Source organism: Vicia villosa, unplaced genomic scaffold (assembly GCF_029867415.1).
Source record: "Vicia villosa cultivar HV-30 ecotype Madison, WI unplaced genomic scaffold, Vvil1.0 ctg.000063F_1_1_1, whole genome shotgun sequence".
NCBI lineage: Eukaryota > Viridiplantae > Streptophyta > Magnoliopsida > Fabales > Fabaceae > Vicia > Vicia villosa.
The window spans coordinates 414,980-432,383 of NW_026704991.1; the positions used below are offsets into that span (position 1 = coordinate 414,980).

Genomic DNA, 17,404 nt, shown 5'->3' on the forward strand with positions numbered 1-17,404 from the left:
TATATATATATATATATATATATATATATATATATATATATATATATATATATATATATATATATATATATATATATATATATATATATATAGTGCACTGTCAGTGTAAATCAGTTTTACACATACAACCAATGAAAATGCTTTAATTTGCCATGTAATTACAGTTTTTTAAAATTAAAAATGGGTTTTATTCTGATGCATGTCTCTCATTGGTTGACAGTGTAAAAATACTTTACACTGTCAGTGCATTTTCTTTTTTCCCTATTATATATATATATATATATATATATATATATATATATATATATATATATATATATATATATATATATATATATATATATATATATATATATATATATATATATATGAAAGGAGAAATAAAAGATGAAATTACAATAATTCAACCTAGCAACGTAAAAATCACATTATCCGCTCAAATGATCAATCTCGTAAGTTTATACGGAAAAAAATTACATATTTTTAAATTAGTTTTATTAATTTTAGTTTTATAATTTAATAAAAATATTTATAAAATTAAAAATTAAAGAATAATAATTTTATATTATTTTAAAAAATGATTGAAAATACTAAGATAATTTGAATAGTTAAAAAAAATCATAAGTAGACAAATAATTATATAATATATTAGATAAGATAAATAAAAATATTATTGATATTGAAAGTATTACATTGATACAAATACTTAATTTGATAAAATATTAAATTAATATTCTTATTATTTGTAATTTTTATCAGTTTTATTTATCAGTATAATAGTTTCATTAAATTAAAAAAAATATGTTTAATTATTATTGTTACCATATTTCAAATTTTTACTTATATTTTATAGGAATATATATATATATATATATATATATATATATATATATATATATATATATATATATATATATATATATATATATATATATGTGTGTGTGTGTGTGTAGGGGTGGAAATAGGTCAGGCCGATAACAGGGGCCTACAGGCTAGCCAATATAGGCTCAAGCCAGGCCACACATTATTTTTAAATAGAAAAGACCTAAGCTTTTTTATAAGCCTATTTAGTTAAAAAAGTTAGGCCTCAGGCCCTAAAAAAAGTCTTATAAGCTTATCAAGCTGGCCTATTTAAATAAATATAAATATGATATGTTTCATAAGTTCTCTTAAATAAATAGTCTCCTAAAACTTATGCTAAGATTTAAGTTAAAATAAGTCAATGCAAATAAATTTTTAATCTCTTGGTCTTTTAGTTAGTTAGTCTATTTAAACATTATTTTAATTGTTTGTATACATATATTTAAAACAAATAGACTTTTATATAGGCTAACAGGCTAACCAGACCTTCGAAAAGACCAGACTCAGGCCTAAAAAATAAGCCTACGCAGGCCACATGTCAGGTTTAGGCTTCATTTTTTTTGACAGACCAAACTTAGGCTTGACAAAGCCTAGTTTGACCCAGCCTATTTCCACCCCTATGTGTGTGATAAAAATGAATAATACATCAGTATTTGAATAAATAAAAAATGGTATAAGTCAATCCATCAAACTAGTTATCTTAAGACCGAGAAAGCAATTTAATTGATTAGTGTTGTTTCCTGATATTTCTTAATGACAATCATATATAAATGACTAAGTCAAACAAAATATCATAGTACTATATATGATATATGGAACGATGCAAAAAGCATTATGGCTAAGGATGAATAAAACAAGATAAAGAAAACGTTAACACCGTCTTGTATGGGGAAATTGCTTAAAAAGTTTTAGTTGAGTTAGGTTTTGGCTTCAAGACGAAGCAAAGTTGGCAAGTCAAACACGTATATTGAGAGAGCCAAATAATTATTTTGAAAAACAAAAACAAAAAACAAAAGTTTCAGAAACTAGTGACCCTATTTCTGTTTCCTTGCTTATTCTCGTGAGGGTATTGATGATTGATTTTAATTATGTATCTACTTGTTACGAGACTTAAATTGTTTTTACTATCTTTTTTCTTGTCCCCTTAATTTGTTTAAGTTTGATGGTAAGATTTCACCAATAATTGTACAATAACTCGTCCTCTCAAATTAATTATTTCATCAGTCTCTTAATAACCTTTTTGTCTCTATTATAAAATTATACTATTGTCAATGAAATTATATTATTGTTTAAATGACATGGTACAAGACAAATGAATTATTTACATTTTAATGGAATTATTAATTGTTTAAATAAAATAAGTTTTAAAAGAAATTAAATGAAGAAAAGAGAAGAAATCTCTCAAAATATAAACCCCTTGCAAAATCATTTCCACTTCACTATATTTATATTTTCTTCTCATGTTCTCGATTTTAGATATTCAATATGGTGTTTGAAGCAAGCAAGAAAAAGACTACCTAGAAGAAGGATGTCGTCGCCGCTAAGAAAGGAGGCAAGGTAGCATTGGGGATATTCAGAGCACATTCCTAAAGCTCATAACCGATGATTTAGTTCCTTTAGATGGCATGGTTCATCGCCATCGCATTGCACAATTTCACCAGCACTGGACTGGAAAACTATACCCTGATCTGTTTGCTCTCCAAATTATGATTAAAAGAAATGTCCGGATTTCAAACTCCGAATTCAACTTACGGATTTCAAAATTTGAACGCTTTCATTTAGGTACGCGTGTTGTAATGCCTCCAGACTACTTTAACAATTACCGACTTACCCCATAAACAAACACGAATCTTTTTAGCATGTTTTGTCCTCACTCACACGCTTTTCGAAAAAACTTCCCAAAAGGTTACATATCTAAATCTTACTCCAATTCAAGTCTCCTTAACTAGGAGTTCTTATTTGTTAGTTTACTGAAAGAAAGATACATCTTGTTAGTATATGTTGTACTAATTAATCCTTATAAGTCTTCTTTTAACCATGGAGTCCCATCCCTGCACAGCCTTAGGATCCTTTTCATTCCGATGTGAATTCGGCAACCACTCCTTGCCCTCTTCGATCTCGGGTGTTACATATCCACCAACTTCTACTTGGTTCGTCCTTGAATCACATCGTATTGGGAGAAGCCCGACTCTAATATCATTTGTAACATCCTAGACCGCTTTCAGGATGACCGACTTACCCCACAAACCAACACGAGTCTTTTCAGCGTGCTTTGTCCTCACTCACACACTTTTTGGGAAACTTCCCATAAAGTCACACATCCAAATACTACTCTAAGTCAAACCTCCTTAAATATGGAGTTCTTATTTGTTAGGCTACCAAGAGAAAGATGCATCTTGTTAGTATAGGTAGTAACAATCAATTTTCCTTATAAGCCTTCCTTCAACCATGTAGTCTCATCCCTGCACAACCTCAGGATCTCTCTCTTTCTGATGTGAATTCGCCAACCACTCACTGCCCCCCTTCGGCCTCAGGTGTTACACGCGCCTTGTTTTTCCCTCTTCTTTCCTTCCAATTGAAACAAAACAAAATCAACAGCGTTATATCTCCCACCTTTGACATTGTTCCAAACTTTTTATCAAGTTTTATCGTGTACGTTCAAACCTAGGCTCTTCATCAACTTATACTCCTCGTCCTCAACAATCAAAATAGGCATAAACAACTCTCACATTTTGGAAGTTTCTCATATCCTTGTTTTTTAATTTATAATGTATGCAATTCATTAATATATTAAAGTTATGCTACATTATAATATATTCAATAGAAATGTACTTTTTGTTTTTTCTTAATAAGATTTGGTGTGAATTTGAGTCATTTGAGGTTAGGGATGTTCAAAAGCGCATTTTGCTCTAGTTCGTTTTTGTTTGGATTTTGAAATTCGGGCCCTTGGTACGAATAACAAAATCTGAATTTTCTATTATTCATTATATTTTTTAATTATGTTTGTTGATACATTTCTTTTTAATTTTATAGAAAATATGGCAGACAAACAACACGGCTACAAACATGATTGAGTGGCTTAACATGCTTCATTGCACGGGAAGAAAATTAGACTCTCGGGACCCGCAATTGAAGAGTCGTCGTGTACTACTGACGAATCGTCTTCATGGGATCATGTATCTATGATTTATGACGAATCACATAATGTTCTTATTCATGCTATTATATATGCACATGATCCACATCAACCAGACTTGATCTTACCTCAAGGGGTGAAGACATTTCACTACTTCCTCTGTATGCACACAATGTTGCAGTTCATGTGTAAAAGGAAAAGGTAGCGTAAATGTTTTATTACTCTTTTAAACAATTGTTTTAATATAATTGAGTTGTTTGATGTTGATGTATTTATTTTTGCAGTACTGTGACATGGTCTATTATTTACATCTGTTGAGATATGACACATAAAGACGTCATCATTTCATCTTATGATCGGTGATATGATTATCAAGCTTGATAATGCATCATGCATCCTACATATTATGATCACCTGAAGATTAGTTGATCGTTCTAGATACTAGAATTACTTAACCTGAGTTCCTCAACTAGATGGTGACAGAATTAGGGGATGATGTGGGTAAAGCCCGATGGAAGATAGAAGACATCATGGGATGTATTTCTAGATTTTCATTCCTATAAAAAACTATATTTACCTCCTGAATACGGTTGTGGATGCTTCAGATGATGAGGCACAGGTTGCCTAGCATAGAGTATGTGCATTAAGGACATACTTTTTGAACTTGGTTGTCACTGGCATTTTTATGGATAAAAGAGTGATCTATGTTGATGTTGCCTACATTAAATGCTTCACGAACTTGGACAGGAGTTACGATTACAATTGGGAGACTTCTTATTTGGTTTATCTCTATTCCAAGTTAGGTGAAGGTAGTTTATAGAAGACGAGACAGATGACAGGAAATACCTGTGTATTTCAGGTGATTTATTTACACCCTTATCGATACTAATTTCACAATACATGTGCTACACACTTACTAATATTTCATCTGAACCATTTTCACGCATAGATCCTCCAACATTTTCTAGGTATAACCGACTGGGAGTGTATTGACGATTATAATAAGTATTTTCCACGAGCGTGTCTGGTCATCTCACTTAAGAATAATCTGACAACTGAATCGTATGCATCTTCACAGATGATATCTTTCACACTATACGGTGAGTATCATCATTGTGTTGTTGCTATCAGGATAAAAGCCAAAGTTTCGGGAAGGTTCTCTTGTGAGCACTACAAGCAATCTTAGCACAGGCACGACGTGCACTATATTATAGGATACAGAGGAGTAACAGCGGTGTTAGATATACATAGCAGTTGTATTTTTATTTTTATTTTGTAAGGAATTTGAAAATTTATATGGTTCGCTGTGTTTCATGAATAACATATGTATAATTTTTGAATTAGTTTATGAAACTTTGATAATAGTTATGTTTGACTTATGTGTGTGATTTATTGGGTGAATAATGAATGCACTTTCTTTCTAAATACTGTCAAAAGGGTTCATAACATTGTCCAAAGGTGTGTCAGAATATTGAAATCTTAATCTACCTAATTGATCTGAAATATTAACCCAGGCAATGCGTAAAAAAATTTCTAAGGGTGTGTCCGCATTTTAAAATTCAAATTCACTCATATGCCTAACACACACAAGTAAAACATACCGACAATATTGTTTATGGAATGAGTCCAAAGTTTAAAATTCAGACTAATTTTTTACTTTAATGGGATATTTTTCTAATGAAAAGAGTTGTTGTTGTTGTATAATTTTTTACCCGGTCAAGTTAAGACCAATTATAACCTAATTGGACCTATATGAAATAGTGAAGACTCGTGGTATAGTTATTCAATGATTCAAGGGAATTTCTTTTTAAACCTGTGGTGTCGTTTTCTTTACCTCCCCGTTTCACTTGGGAGGACGGCATGCTAGACCCTTCACGCGAAATTTGGAAGGAGGAAGCGCCCGTGGCGGGATGAATTTTGTTTCAGTTCTTCCTACGATATCACACGAACTTTTTAATTATCCTACGAGTAGGAAAGGGGAAAAAGATCTCAAATAAACCCTAAGAGTTTGCTAAGTGTGGGGATTCACCTAGACTAGAAATTCTGGAGTCCGGGGGGTCGGTTATACATAGGGAAGAGTTTAAGCACCCTACATATCCGTAGTACTCTACGGGAACCTTCTCTGTGTCTATCTGTTTGTGATTGTTGCTTATTATTGGGAACGTTTCTCCTTTGTGTTAGGAGAAGGAATTGAATTGAATTAAAAGAAAGACAGACATACTGACTATTTTTGGTATTTTATTAGCTCGCTGAGATTCCTCGTGAACCTCATGCCTACATATCCCTAATGGAAGTCAGAGCTTTTTGTAGTTCGGAGAACTAATTAGGGAAAATAATAATATTTTTGGTGCCTTGCTTGAAGCTCAAGGTTGAAGCTTGAATTAAATCTCTGTGTACAGTAAAGAGACATGAAGTCATCTTTATAGAGAGGTATTTCTACTATTCCACCACAAACATTTTAAAGTGACAGAAAAGTTGAATTCATTTCATTAAGAGAGGGAGCCTACTTGGTTGATCAAGTATGACAGCCAACATGCCTCTTGAATGAAAGAAGGATTCTCATCCAAGTTAGGGAAAGTGTACAAGTCTGGGTTTGCTTCCCTCAGAGCATGCCTTTCAAAGTCCTAAATGGGAGAATGTTTAAAATTGAAATTGAAATTGAAATTGAAATGTTTGTTTGTTTGAATGTGGTGAGATAGGAGAAAGATCTCTCTATAGAGATAAGCTATGTCTATCTACTGTATAAAAGATTTGATTTTTAGCTGGCTTGTATGAGGCCCAAGCTTGAGGCTTTTGATTGATTTATTATTTTATTGACTCTGGGAGATAACCCTACTGGGGATGGACTTAAACTAAGGAGTTTTTGTGTTCTGCACAAAGCCCAGAATTGAGGCTGACTCTAGCTGGACAGCATTTATTTGATGGATTTTATTTGGTGTTATGTACAAAGCCCGGAATTGTGGCTGACTCTACTTAGGGAGATTCTATTTTGTGCCTTGTATGAAGCCCAAGGTTGTGGCTGACTCTTAACTAGGGAAGTCATTATTTCATGCCTTGTATGAGGCCCAAGGTTGAGGCTGACTCTTTGAGGAGTTTTACTCCGCTCGAGGATTTTTCTATTAAAAGACTGATTTTTTGGAGGCTAACCCTTTCCAGGGATTTTGGATTTAAAGGAGTGATTTTGGAGGCTGACCCTTTCCAGGGGTTTTGACTCAGCTGGTGAAATTATCTATTAAAAGACTGATTTTTGGAAGCTAACCCTTTCCAGGGATTTTGAATGATAGCAGAAATATTATCTAATTGAGACTTCTTGTTTAAAGCCCAAGATTAAGGCTGACACTGACTGGGGATAGATAACTATGGATCCTAGACTCTGCTAAGGAAAAAATAATGAAGATAAGGGTGACAGAGACTGTCCATGTCTCTCATTCCAAAAGGTGGACTCAATATGAGATTGAGACATTCTTAGCTTGTTTAAAGTCTGGTTTAAAGAAAAGAAGAGACTCACCAGGATAGGCTAAAAGGTGACTAAAGACCTGTTCCTATGTTTATAAGAAACCTGATGGGTCCTTGTATACAAGCTCAAGAGGAAGCTGGAAATGCTTTTAAGAAGCCTGTGGGTCCTTGTACAAAGCCCAAGAGGAGGCTAATCGAGGGTCCTTGTTATAGCACAAGAGGAAGCTATGTGGTTTTGAACTTATTTTGGCTTTAAGCAAATGGGTAAGAGGTTTCACCGGGAATAATCCCTCTTGGGTGGATGTGTCCTAGTTTTTTATTCTAAGGCTTTTTCAAGATGTTTCACCGGGAATAATTCATCTTGAGGGTTTGAACTAAAGATCTCTAATTAGGAAAGAGCCTTCACCGGGAAGACATTCTCAATCCTAGGCCATAGTCCTATAATATATATATATATATATATAGTTTAATTGTCCTAAGGTTTATACTCAGACGTAGTTCTAAACAATATATAAACAGTTCTATATTTGACAGTAATTTAAATAAAGACTGTAAATTGAAAGCTTGTAAAGCCTAACCTGGATGGAGTGGAGGCCTTTGAAGATGTATGTACAAAGCCTTACCAGCAGTTTTGTTGTTTTATTGATAACAGTTGAATATTTATGATAAACAGTTAAAGGTTTTTGAAAACAGAAGAAGTGAAGATGGACATAGGTCACATAGGTATCTGAAGAGTTTCACCGGGAATAATGCCCTTCAAATACCAGAAGAATGTTTTGAAAACAGATGAGAGGATTTTGTAAATACAGTTTTGAAAACAAACTAAGAAAAGAAAAAGGTGCTGGGACTTACACTCTATTAGAGGCCCAGAGAAATGATTTTCTGTTTATGAAAAACAGTTGAAGGATGATTGAAATGATACAAGGTTTTGCCGTCGGAAAACCTGGATCGTCTGTCGGATCGGAGATTGAAAACAGTTTTGAAAATTGACAAATGTCAACTTAATTAGGGTAAAGACAAAGTCTATACCTAATTAAGACCTAAGTGATTAGGTTTTTATCACAAAAATATTTACAAGAGATTATGTTTTGAAAACCAAGTGAAATTTATATTTTCTAAGTATTAAAACATACTTAAAGTATATGATTTTAAACCTAATTAAAACATACTAAAATAATATATTTTTTTGTGATTTTTTGGTATATCCTCAAAATAGATATATTAAATGAGAAGTGTGTGAAAGATGAAGTAAAAATGATTTAATTTGATAGGTGAATTAATTATGTGAAGTTATGAAGAAAATAAAGGAAATTAGTGGTAAAAAATAGGTTTGTCTCCTCCATGGCTTGAACCCACGCCCTTATGGTCACATGTTCAAAATAATACCACTGGGCCAAGCCCCAGTTGGTGACTATAACACGCGCGTAGTTGGTTTTGTTTCATAATGAGTTAGAAATGCTTAAAAAATAAAAGAATCAAAAAGTCTGGGGCGAGGGGGATTCGAACCCCAGACTATGGGCATGAGGAGACTAAGAGCGCATGTGAGGCCACTAGGGCAAACGATGAATTCGTTTGTAAAACGCATACCATTCAAAATAAAATAAACCTGACCCAGAGATTTGAATTTTGCGCACCACAGCCATGGTCGTCTTCTTCCTCAAGCTCTCAAATTTTGAATTTGTGAACTTGCTCATTTCTCAACCAAACAGGGTGATGTAAACATGGATTTCACTCTAAATTTCCTCACGAACTCAAATATGTAACTAACACAGATTTATATTAACTACATCTATCAAATTTACTAAAAAACGTGAAGAACCCTAAAATTTGAAAATCAAATTAAATGGCTATACTGAAAGATAAATGAATGATGATAGAGGGTTTTTAATCCTCTTATGATGCTGAACAAACTGGTATCGAGATATATGAGAAAGAGTACTTGAATAAGTGAGTTAGAGTTCGAAAAAATACCTCTGAAAATGGAGGTCGTGAGGATGATGAGGAACACCTGGGCTTGTGTGAGTGATCCTAAAAGCTTCTTGGGGACACAATGATGCTAATTGAATACTTATTATGACTTGAATCCCTCTGAATCGTCCAACTCGACTCCTTCAAATTGAGCTTCAAGTGAACATGGAGGTTGATGAATTTGTAGTTACAGATGTGTTGCAGGCATTTGAATAGCTTCACTACACCTCTAGGAACATGTTGATGTGCTTAGCTTGGCTTGACACCTTCTGAATTCTTCTACAGACCTCCACTTGCTTAAGCTCCAAATTGAGAGTGACTATGGTGTTACTCCACTTACAGAAGTGATCCAGGTGCTTGGATCACCTCCAATGAACCTCCTTGAGATGTTAGAATGCTTACTTCCCAAAGAAGAGCTCTGGTTTGAAGAAATCGATTCTTCTTGCCAAAGAACTTTGAAAAACCATAAGCATGAGGGAGAGAAAGAGAAAGCAAGAATTGGAGTTGCTTTGGTGTGTTTGATACTAAGGTATGCACTTGTATTTATAGGCAAAATGTTCAAAGCAATTGGAGAAAGTAAGCTTGCTTAGTGAAGTGAGTTTGGTTTCTTGGCCATGAAGGAATTCAAGGAATCTCCAAGATGTAATGATGGTGTTTTCGAGCTAGCTCCCCATCCATTGATCTTTTCTGATCTTAGGGGACAGACATGAAGTGTAGAGCTCTCTAATTGGCTTAGAAAAGATTCCAATTGATGAATCACCATTTGCCATAAATTCCTAAATGTAATGATTACTTAATCACATGGCTTTGATTTTTGGATGTTTTGGAATCTTGATGCAAATGATTCAAATGATTCTCTCAAATCTATTCTGATATATTTGAAGTGTATATGCACCATTTAGTATAGGTTCTTGCACGAAAATGACCAAAACCAAAATTGGTTATGCCTTAAAACTTCACTCCATGGGCCTAACTTTGAACAAGCATAACTCCTAGCTCAAAATGAATTTGGAGAAGGTTGAACACAATTTGGAAAGCTCTTAACATGTACTTAAATTCATTAGTTTGGTGTTTGCCCAAAATCTTTAGGGAAATTAGTGAAAAAGTCCCATAAAGTTTGAAGAAAACTAGGGTTTCTTTGCTAGTTTTGTGAAGGCAGCAACTTTGAAGCTCCATATCTCTTCAATGGTTGATTTTTAGCCAAAAAATTATATGTGACAAAGTTGTTCATTGGATCAAAATCTAAAACTTTTATGTTGGAAGTTTTTTTCAGTTTGTACTTGAAATTTTGAGATATTGCCTTCCAAAGTTTTGAAAAAAAGACCTTTAAACACTTACAAAAATTTCTAAGTATGAAAAGTCAATCTTTGACTTTTTGATTCTTTAGTGATTTTCTTTGGTCAAATGACTTCAATAATCATATATTGATGATATTGATCTTTAAAAGTCATGTCTTGACCCAAAACTCTAAAAGTCAAAGGTAGTCCTATACAGTTGACTTTTTCCAGATGAAGTGAATTCTTGGGCTTTGGCAATGAATCAAGTTCTTCTCCTTAAATGAATGATGTGAATGGATTATATTGAAGTAATAGAAGCTCTTGAGTCATGCATTGAGTTTTGGATCCATGTCCTGATTAAAAGTCAACTGTCCAGGTGAATTAGGTCAAAAACCCTAATTGTCGACCAGATGAAATTGATGACTGTAGATCTTGAATTGAGGTACAATGCCCAGTGGATATTGTTATATGGATCATTTGAAGATGATTGAATCCTTTGAGTGATGTCCTGGAGCTTTCTAGGGTTTCCCTAATGTGATCCTTGATTTTAGTCCTTGAGGGGCTCAAAACCCTAGACTGGTGAAGTAAGCAAACTTGGGTCCAGGTGATGGGTGTCTAACCAATCATAGGTGAATAGAATGAAGTTTTTTTTGAGTCCTATGTTTGTGTTTGAGACCATCCCTTTTATTGATTGATCCTTTGCCTGAGCTCTTTTGTTTCTGAACACCCTTGATTAAGCACCAGATGAACAAGTGACTGTTCTGAGTACCTGTTTTGATTCTGATGAAAAGCCTGAAAGTATGACATCTCAGGGGGGTCAAAATTAGGGTATGACAAAACCCCTTAACCTTCTTAGGTGCCTCTGGTGAAATTCTATATTTACCCCCTAAATTCGGAGATGCATATCTGAATGCACTTTTTTAAGGATGTTTTCGGAGATGCATATCCGAAACACCTTTTTGTTAAGTTTTGGGCTTTTCATATATGCTTCTCCGAATTAGGGTTTATACATTAAACCCACGACTACAATCCCTCATTCTCTTTTGTTTTCAAACTCAAACACTCAAACACCCAAAACCCCCCAAAATCTCTACTTTCAAAACTCATATCAACTGATTTCTACTCATCTGAACAAACTACAACTTATTTCAACTCCTAATATTAACACATTTCAACAACTTTCAAAGCTCCAAACTTAAGTTTCTTAAAATTCTATTTTCTACTTTGCATGTGAATAATAAGTTGTTTAGAATCATTTAAAGTTAATAGGTTGAAGTATAACTTGTAAAATGTGGTTGTTTGGGGTAAAAATTATGTAAAAGTTACATTTTTGGGTGATTGAGGTTGCATTCTAGGGATGGTTTTGGGGGTTTTTGCTCCCAATTCCATCACCAACATTCTTTGGTAGAGAGAGGCTAGAAAACAACAATGAAGCGATGCATGCGGCAGTTTGGCTATGTTCAGACCATACTCAGATCTCCATTGCAGGTTATGTCCGCCGAAATCTAGATGGCATCTTTGAGGATTTAGAGCATCATATGGTGCCACAAGAGTATCGGTTGGTGCAGGCATCCAACAGTTGGCATTGTGTATAGGGATATGTGACATGGTTCTACACAGTGTCGCACCCTATCATGATAGCGGATGCTTTTGGACGTCCACCTAGGTTAACTGATGAGGAGATTTTGGAAAATCAACAGGCTCAGGATGACCATGTCACTAATGTCTTGGAGATTTGTCATCGAATACAATTGATCTTGGCGATCTGTCAGCGAATACAGTTGATTGGGCATGAGGCTTTGAACTTAGGAATCATTGAGAGGGACGGTCTTGAGGCAGTGACCATCATAGAGAGGGTGGTTAGGGAGGCAATAAGTGCAGTGGGATACAGAAGGTGGAGGAGGGGCCAGGGGTCAGGATTAGGATAAGCAGTAGGTTATGCTTTTTTTTTAATTCCAGAATAATATGTTGTGTTTATTGTTTTCTACTTTTTTTATCATTTTCCGTTTGCGTTTCTATTATCGTTTTAATCTAATTATATATCAAAACTTTGATGATAAAAAAAAATATCATTGTCCAAGATTTCAGAGATGCATATCCAAAACACTTTTCTCACGCATTGAGGGTGGTTTCGGAGATACATCTCTGAAACAACGTCTTTTATAGTGCGTTTGAGGTGCATCTCCAAGAATTTTTTTCACTCTTACAATGTGTATAAAAATATTCTCATGATTCAAACATGTCTATGGTTCGCGCCAAACTTATTGACGCACAGATGTTTTTTTTTCTTAGTAGGTTGGCATAATTAATTAATGTGTGTGAAACTAATTAGTGTTCGTTTGTAAACATTAAATATCATAAAACATGAATTGTGTTGCTTATATTCAACTCCAAAGTAACATTTTTTAATTAGAGGATTTGTTTCATTACAATGAGAATTTTTTTTATTGCAATGGAGAGAAAGTAGCTAGCTACTGTTAGCCGGTGGGGTTCTAGTATTTTCTTTATAGAATATAGAACACCATACACAATTTTCATTTTAATAATCTATTTTGCTTCGTAAATCTCAAAATATCTCACTTTTCTCACGCATACTAAAATTCCACTTTCAATTTCTTTAAGCAAATAAACTCCTCATTCCAATTGGTACCTCTTTATAAAGTAAAACAACTATCACACCCAATCCCTTTGGGAAGAAAAAAAAATCACATTGACTTGTCAGTTGCTTTCATCATCCGTTAAATAAGGGCAGTATCATCATTCGTATTTTTTCAGTTGTGTTTGTGAAGTACTACGCCCAGTGTCAAAATCAAGACTGCAAAGAACGAGCTTTCATTTTCATGAAAGGAACATTTTACCATGAGCCTCTGCACATTCATTGTTTTCAGAATTACCAACCTATGCAATACTAATAGATCTCCTTATAAGTAAACCGTCTGTTTACCAACCTATGCAATAATAGATCTCCTTATAATTAACACCGATTTATAAGCAATTTTTACTTTTTGAATACACTTAACTATTAATGTATATAATTCATATATAGACTAATAATAGTCAAATGTACTTAAAAAAGTAATTTTTACTTTTTGAATTAGTCAAATGTACCAAAAAAATAATTTTTATTAATGTATATAGTTCAGACTAATCTCATACAGAGATTAATTGGAATACACTGTCAGTGTAAAACAACTTTACACCATCATCCAATTAGAATGAAGCATTTTGACACACGGGAAGAGAAAATTATGGAAAAAGTAGTTATTAATATAATTTATTTATAATTTATTTATTTATATTTTTAATTCCATACTTATGTGTCAAAATGCTTCATTCTAATTGGATGATGGTGTAAAGTTGTTTTACACTGACAGTGTATTCCAATTAATCTCATACATTAATAATCAAATGTATCAAAAAAGCAAAAGCTAAGTACTTATAAAAGTGACCAGAGGGCGTACTTGGTATACTGGTCAACCCCAAAAACAAGTCTAAAACAGAGGAACCTAAGCTGTATATATTAGAGTGCCAGAGTTGAGGATGGTCCAAGTCAAAGCTAATGCCTGTTGCAGCTTGGACTCGCAAAAAAAAAAAAAAAAGCAGGTCAAGATGGATTTTTTAGGTTGGAAAGGCAGCAAAATTTAGCCAGATAATATATACTCCTCTGTCTTAAAATAAGTGTCTTTTTAGTTTTAAAAAATTGCCTCAAAATACTAGTCTCTTTGTTTTTCCAATGCAACATTGATTAATTGTTACCAACATTATCTTTATCTACTATTCTTTCAAGATATGACAATGTATATTAACCAATAGTAACTAAGGATAATTTTGTAAGAATGTTACTTTTATTGACTCAATCATTACTTTTCTTAACCTTAAACGATTTTATTTTGAGACGGAGAAAGTATTAAACATAAATCAACCTCAGGAATGACAACATCATCATAACTAACTAGGAATCTAACACAGACTTGAATATGATCATAGGTCAAAAAAATGAACATGCTATCAGTGTATTATATAACCTTTAAAACTGAGACCAAACAAAAAAAATTATTAAGGACTGTCAAAGTTAAAAATGAACATGCAGCAATTACCTTGTTGGTAATTAAAATTTTCATTTATCATCCTCGGTTGAGAATAGCATGTAAACAACCAAAAAGTTTGCACCAAATGTCTCGTGAATATTCACAAATGACAATTAATTTCCCTTGCAATGGTTGAGTTCCATTGACAACAATAACAAAAACAATCATTCAAAATATCTTTGGTTTTACATAAATTCATGGTGCATGGTTGCATTAAACGGCTGAGAGGATGATTTGGTCATCCCATGGCATACTTCTGTGTCCAGCTGCGTGCGGTGGCTTCATACTTGGTCCTGTCGGTCTTGTACATATGTGCGATCTCAGGCACCAAAGGGTCGTCGGGATTTGGATCCGTCAACAACGAGCAAATTGACAAAAGGACCTAAAATAATGAAAGTTAGGTTTATTTCGTTGAGAGATATAGAGCAACAGCATCACATATATGACAACATCATCATTCCAAACGAAGCTCATTAAACAAGGAGAAAAATAACACATTCAATTTCTAGCAGTAAATTTCTACGAATCGAATAATCAGCTAATATGAAGATGACATACTATATCTCTAGTCAACAGAGAATACATATTTCCAAACAATTAGCAAAGTTTGTGATTCTGAATTTCAGTAGGCAAACACATTTCAGAGCGAGAATTCGTATTTGTCTAATATTTGACAAATGCAAGTAAATTAGCTCAAAACATGACAACACGTCCGTCCAATATTTTTTACAAGGAGTTTGCAAATCATTCTAAAAGGATTTGAAACATAATCCAGATATCACATTTAGCTAAAACTTCATACATAATCATTAATTATCAAGAACAACAAGTAAAATCAAACCTTGGAAATGGTCAATGCGGGGCTCCATTGTTCCTTGAGAATGTCGAGACAGATACTTCCATTACTGTTGATGTTTGGGTGGAACACCTTGGTCCTAAATGCAACCTGCAGTATTAAAATAACTTTATCATTTCTAGACTATTTAACTAGATACACGGTACAAGATTTTACAAAATTGACTAACAAGCAATAAAACAACATTTGCAACTTAAGAATAAATTAAAACGGATAACTATACTTTTAACTGTTGAGGAAGAAGAAAATGAAAGAGACCAATAATATTGACGAGGAAATAAGAAAATGAAAGGCAAATATAATTGAAATAAAAGCTAGTCTAACAACTTAATAGTTTTTTCAACACCATTAGAGGTCGTGATGAATTAATGACAAGTGATCAGATTTATAACCAACCAGAACCAATAACCATCCAAATGCTACAGCAAAAGATAAATATAAAAGCATGTTCATGGACAAGAGGCACAAGCAGCACATGCCCAAAATATGAAGGTGCAAACTTATTTTGAAGTGCGGAGTCTGAAAGATATTTTAAGGGAAGCAAATATGCAATATATATATTCATGTTTAATGTGCAATATAAGCTTGACATCTCGGCGTAGTGGTATTATCGTGCTTCCTTTAACCTCGCATACGCTTTTCAAACTTTTTATGTTGCATTTATTCAAAAATAATAAACTCATTAGAAACAACAACACGCTCGGATTAACAAACATTTGTCTCGCAAATATATATACAAATAAGCAATCAAGCTACAAAATATATATAGACAAGATACAAGATCCGCCTTGAAGCAGCAATTTGAATAACAAACAAACAAATCCAAATGAATTATTAACATCATAAAAACAGACAATACTAACAAGCAACTAACGTCGTAACAAGTAAGCGTTCGGTTACCTTTGGTGGCTTGAATGGATAATCCGGAGGGAAATGAATCGAAACCAAAAACACACCGCCAGAATAGGGGCTATCAGCCGGCCCCATGATGGTTGCTTGCCAGTGAAACATATCCTCAGCAACAGGACCTAAAAATCACATCAACACACAAACTTATTAAAATTAAATCATCAAATCACCTAACTTCTTAAACCATAACATTTCTAAACAACAATTTTGAAACCCTCAAAAATCCTGTATATTCCTAAATCCTAATCATCCCAAAAACTCATAACATAACAGATCCTTAAGATTTAACAATTACCAACCAAAAACACAACAACAAAAAGGGGTAAAACAAAACTAGGGTTTCACCTGCGCTGCATGAGGTAGGAGGATCCTTCTGCAAATCCTTGAGTTCCTTGAGGATGCGCTTGGATGCCATGCTCAAAACCAAGGATTCGGAAGGTGAGAATTTAGGGAGAAGAGAAAGTTGAAATTGAAAAGGGTTTGATGGAAGAAGAATTGGATTTGATTTGAGTCTGAGGGGAAAGGGATAATAAGGTGAGAAAGAGAGAGAAAAAGGGACAGGCAAGGTTGCGTTGTTTTTCTACTTCTAGAATGTTCTGTGTCCACTTTCCTATTTGCGTCTGTTTGGGGACGCGTTTTTTGACTCAAAAAACGCGCTTTTGGAATCGCCCAAACGCGAATATGTTCTTGTTTAGCCAAACACGCTCTTGGATGCTTTTGCGTTAGATCACCGTCCTACGTTCATACACGGCATCTCAAATTTATTATAAAATTAATTGTTTGCATAACCTTTTTTTTCTTCTCTAACGTGTTTCTGAGATTAAATATAGATATTTCTTTTTTGAAAAAAATT

At 33.7% G+C, this 17,404-nt stretch overlaps 1 protein-coding gene across 1 annotated transcript; it reads right to left on the reverse strand.

The window, feature by feature from the left end:
• Window positions 1–14,770: 14,770 nt before the first annotated feature.
• LOC131623410 (ubiquitin-conjugating enzyme E2 28-like) lies at window positions 14,771–17,168 on the reverse strand. Its single transcript, XM_058894420.1, has 4 exons — window positions 16,897–17,168; window positions 16,543–16,670; window positions 15,628–15,732; window positions 14,771–15,168 (listed from the first exon to the last, which is right to left on the reverse strand). The coding sequence occupies exons 1-4, from the start codon at window positions 16,964–16,966 to the stop codon at window positions 15,025–15,027; spliced, it is 447 nt and encodes a 148-aa protein (XP_058750403.1). The 5' UTR covers window positions 16,967–17,168; the 3' UTR covers window positions 14,771–15,024.
• Window positions 17,169–17,404: the final 236 nt, after the last annotated feature.

Excerpts from the sequence above, each read along its gene's own strand:
- LOC131623410 (XM_058894420.1), bottom strand. The coding sequence starts at position 16,966 with ATGGCATCCAAGCGCATCCTCAAGGAACTCAAGGATTTGCAGAAGGAT. Across the intron at positions 16,671-16,896 it reads TCCTACCTCATGCAGCGCAG|GTCCTGTTGCTGAGGATATG; the intron begins GTGAAACCCTAG and ends TGTGATTTTTAG. Across the intron at positions 15,169-15,627 it reads CCGCATTGACCATTTCCAAG|GTCCTTTTGTCAATTTGCTC; the intron begins GTTTGATTTTAC and ends TCATTATTTTAG.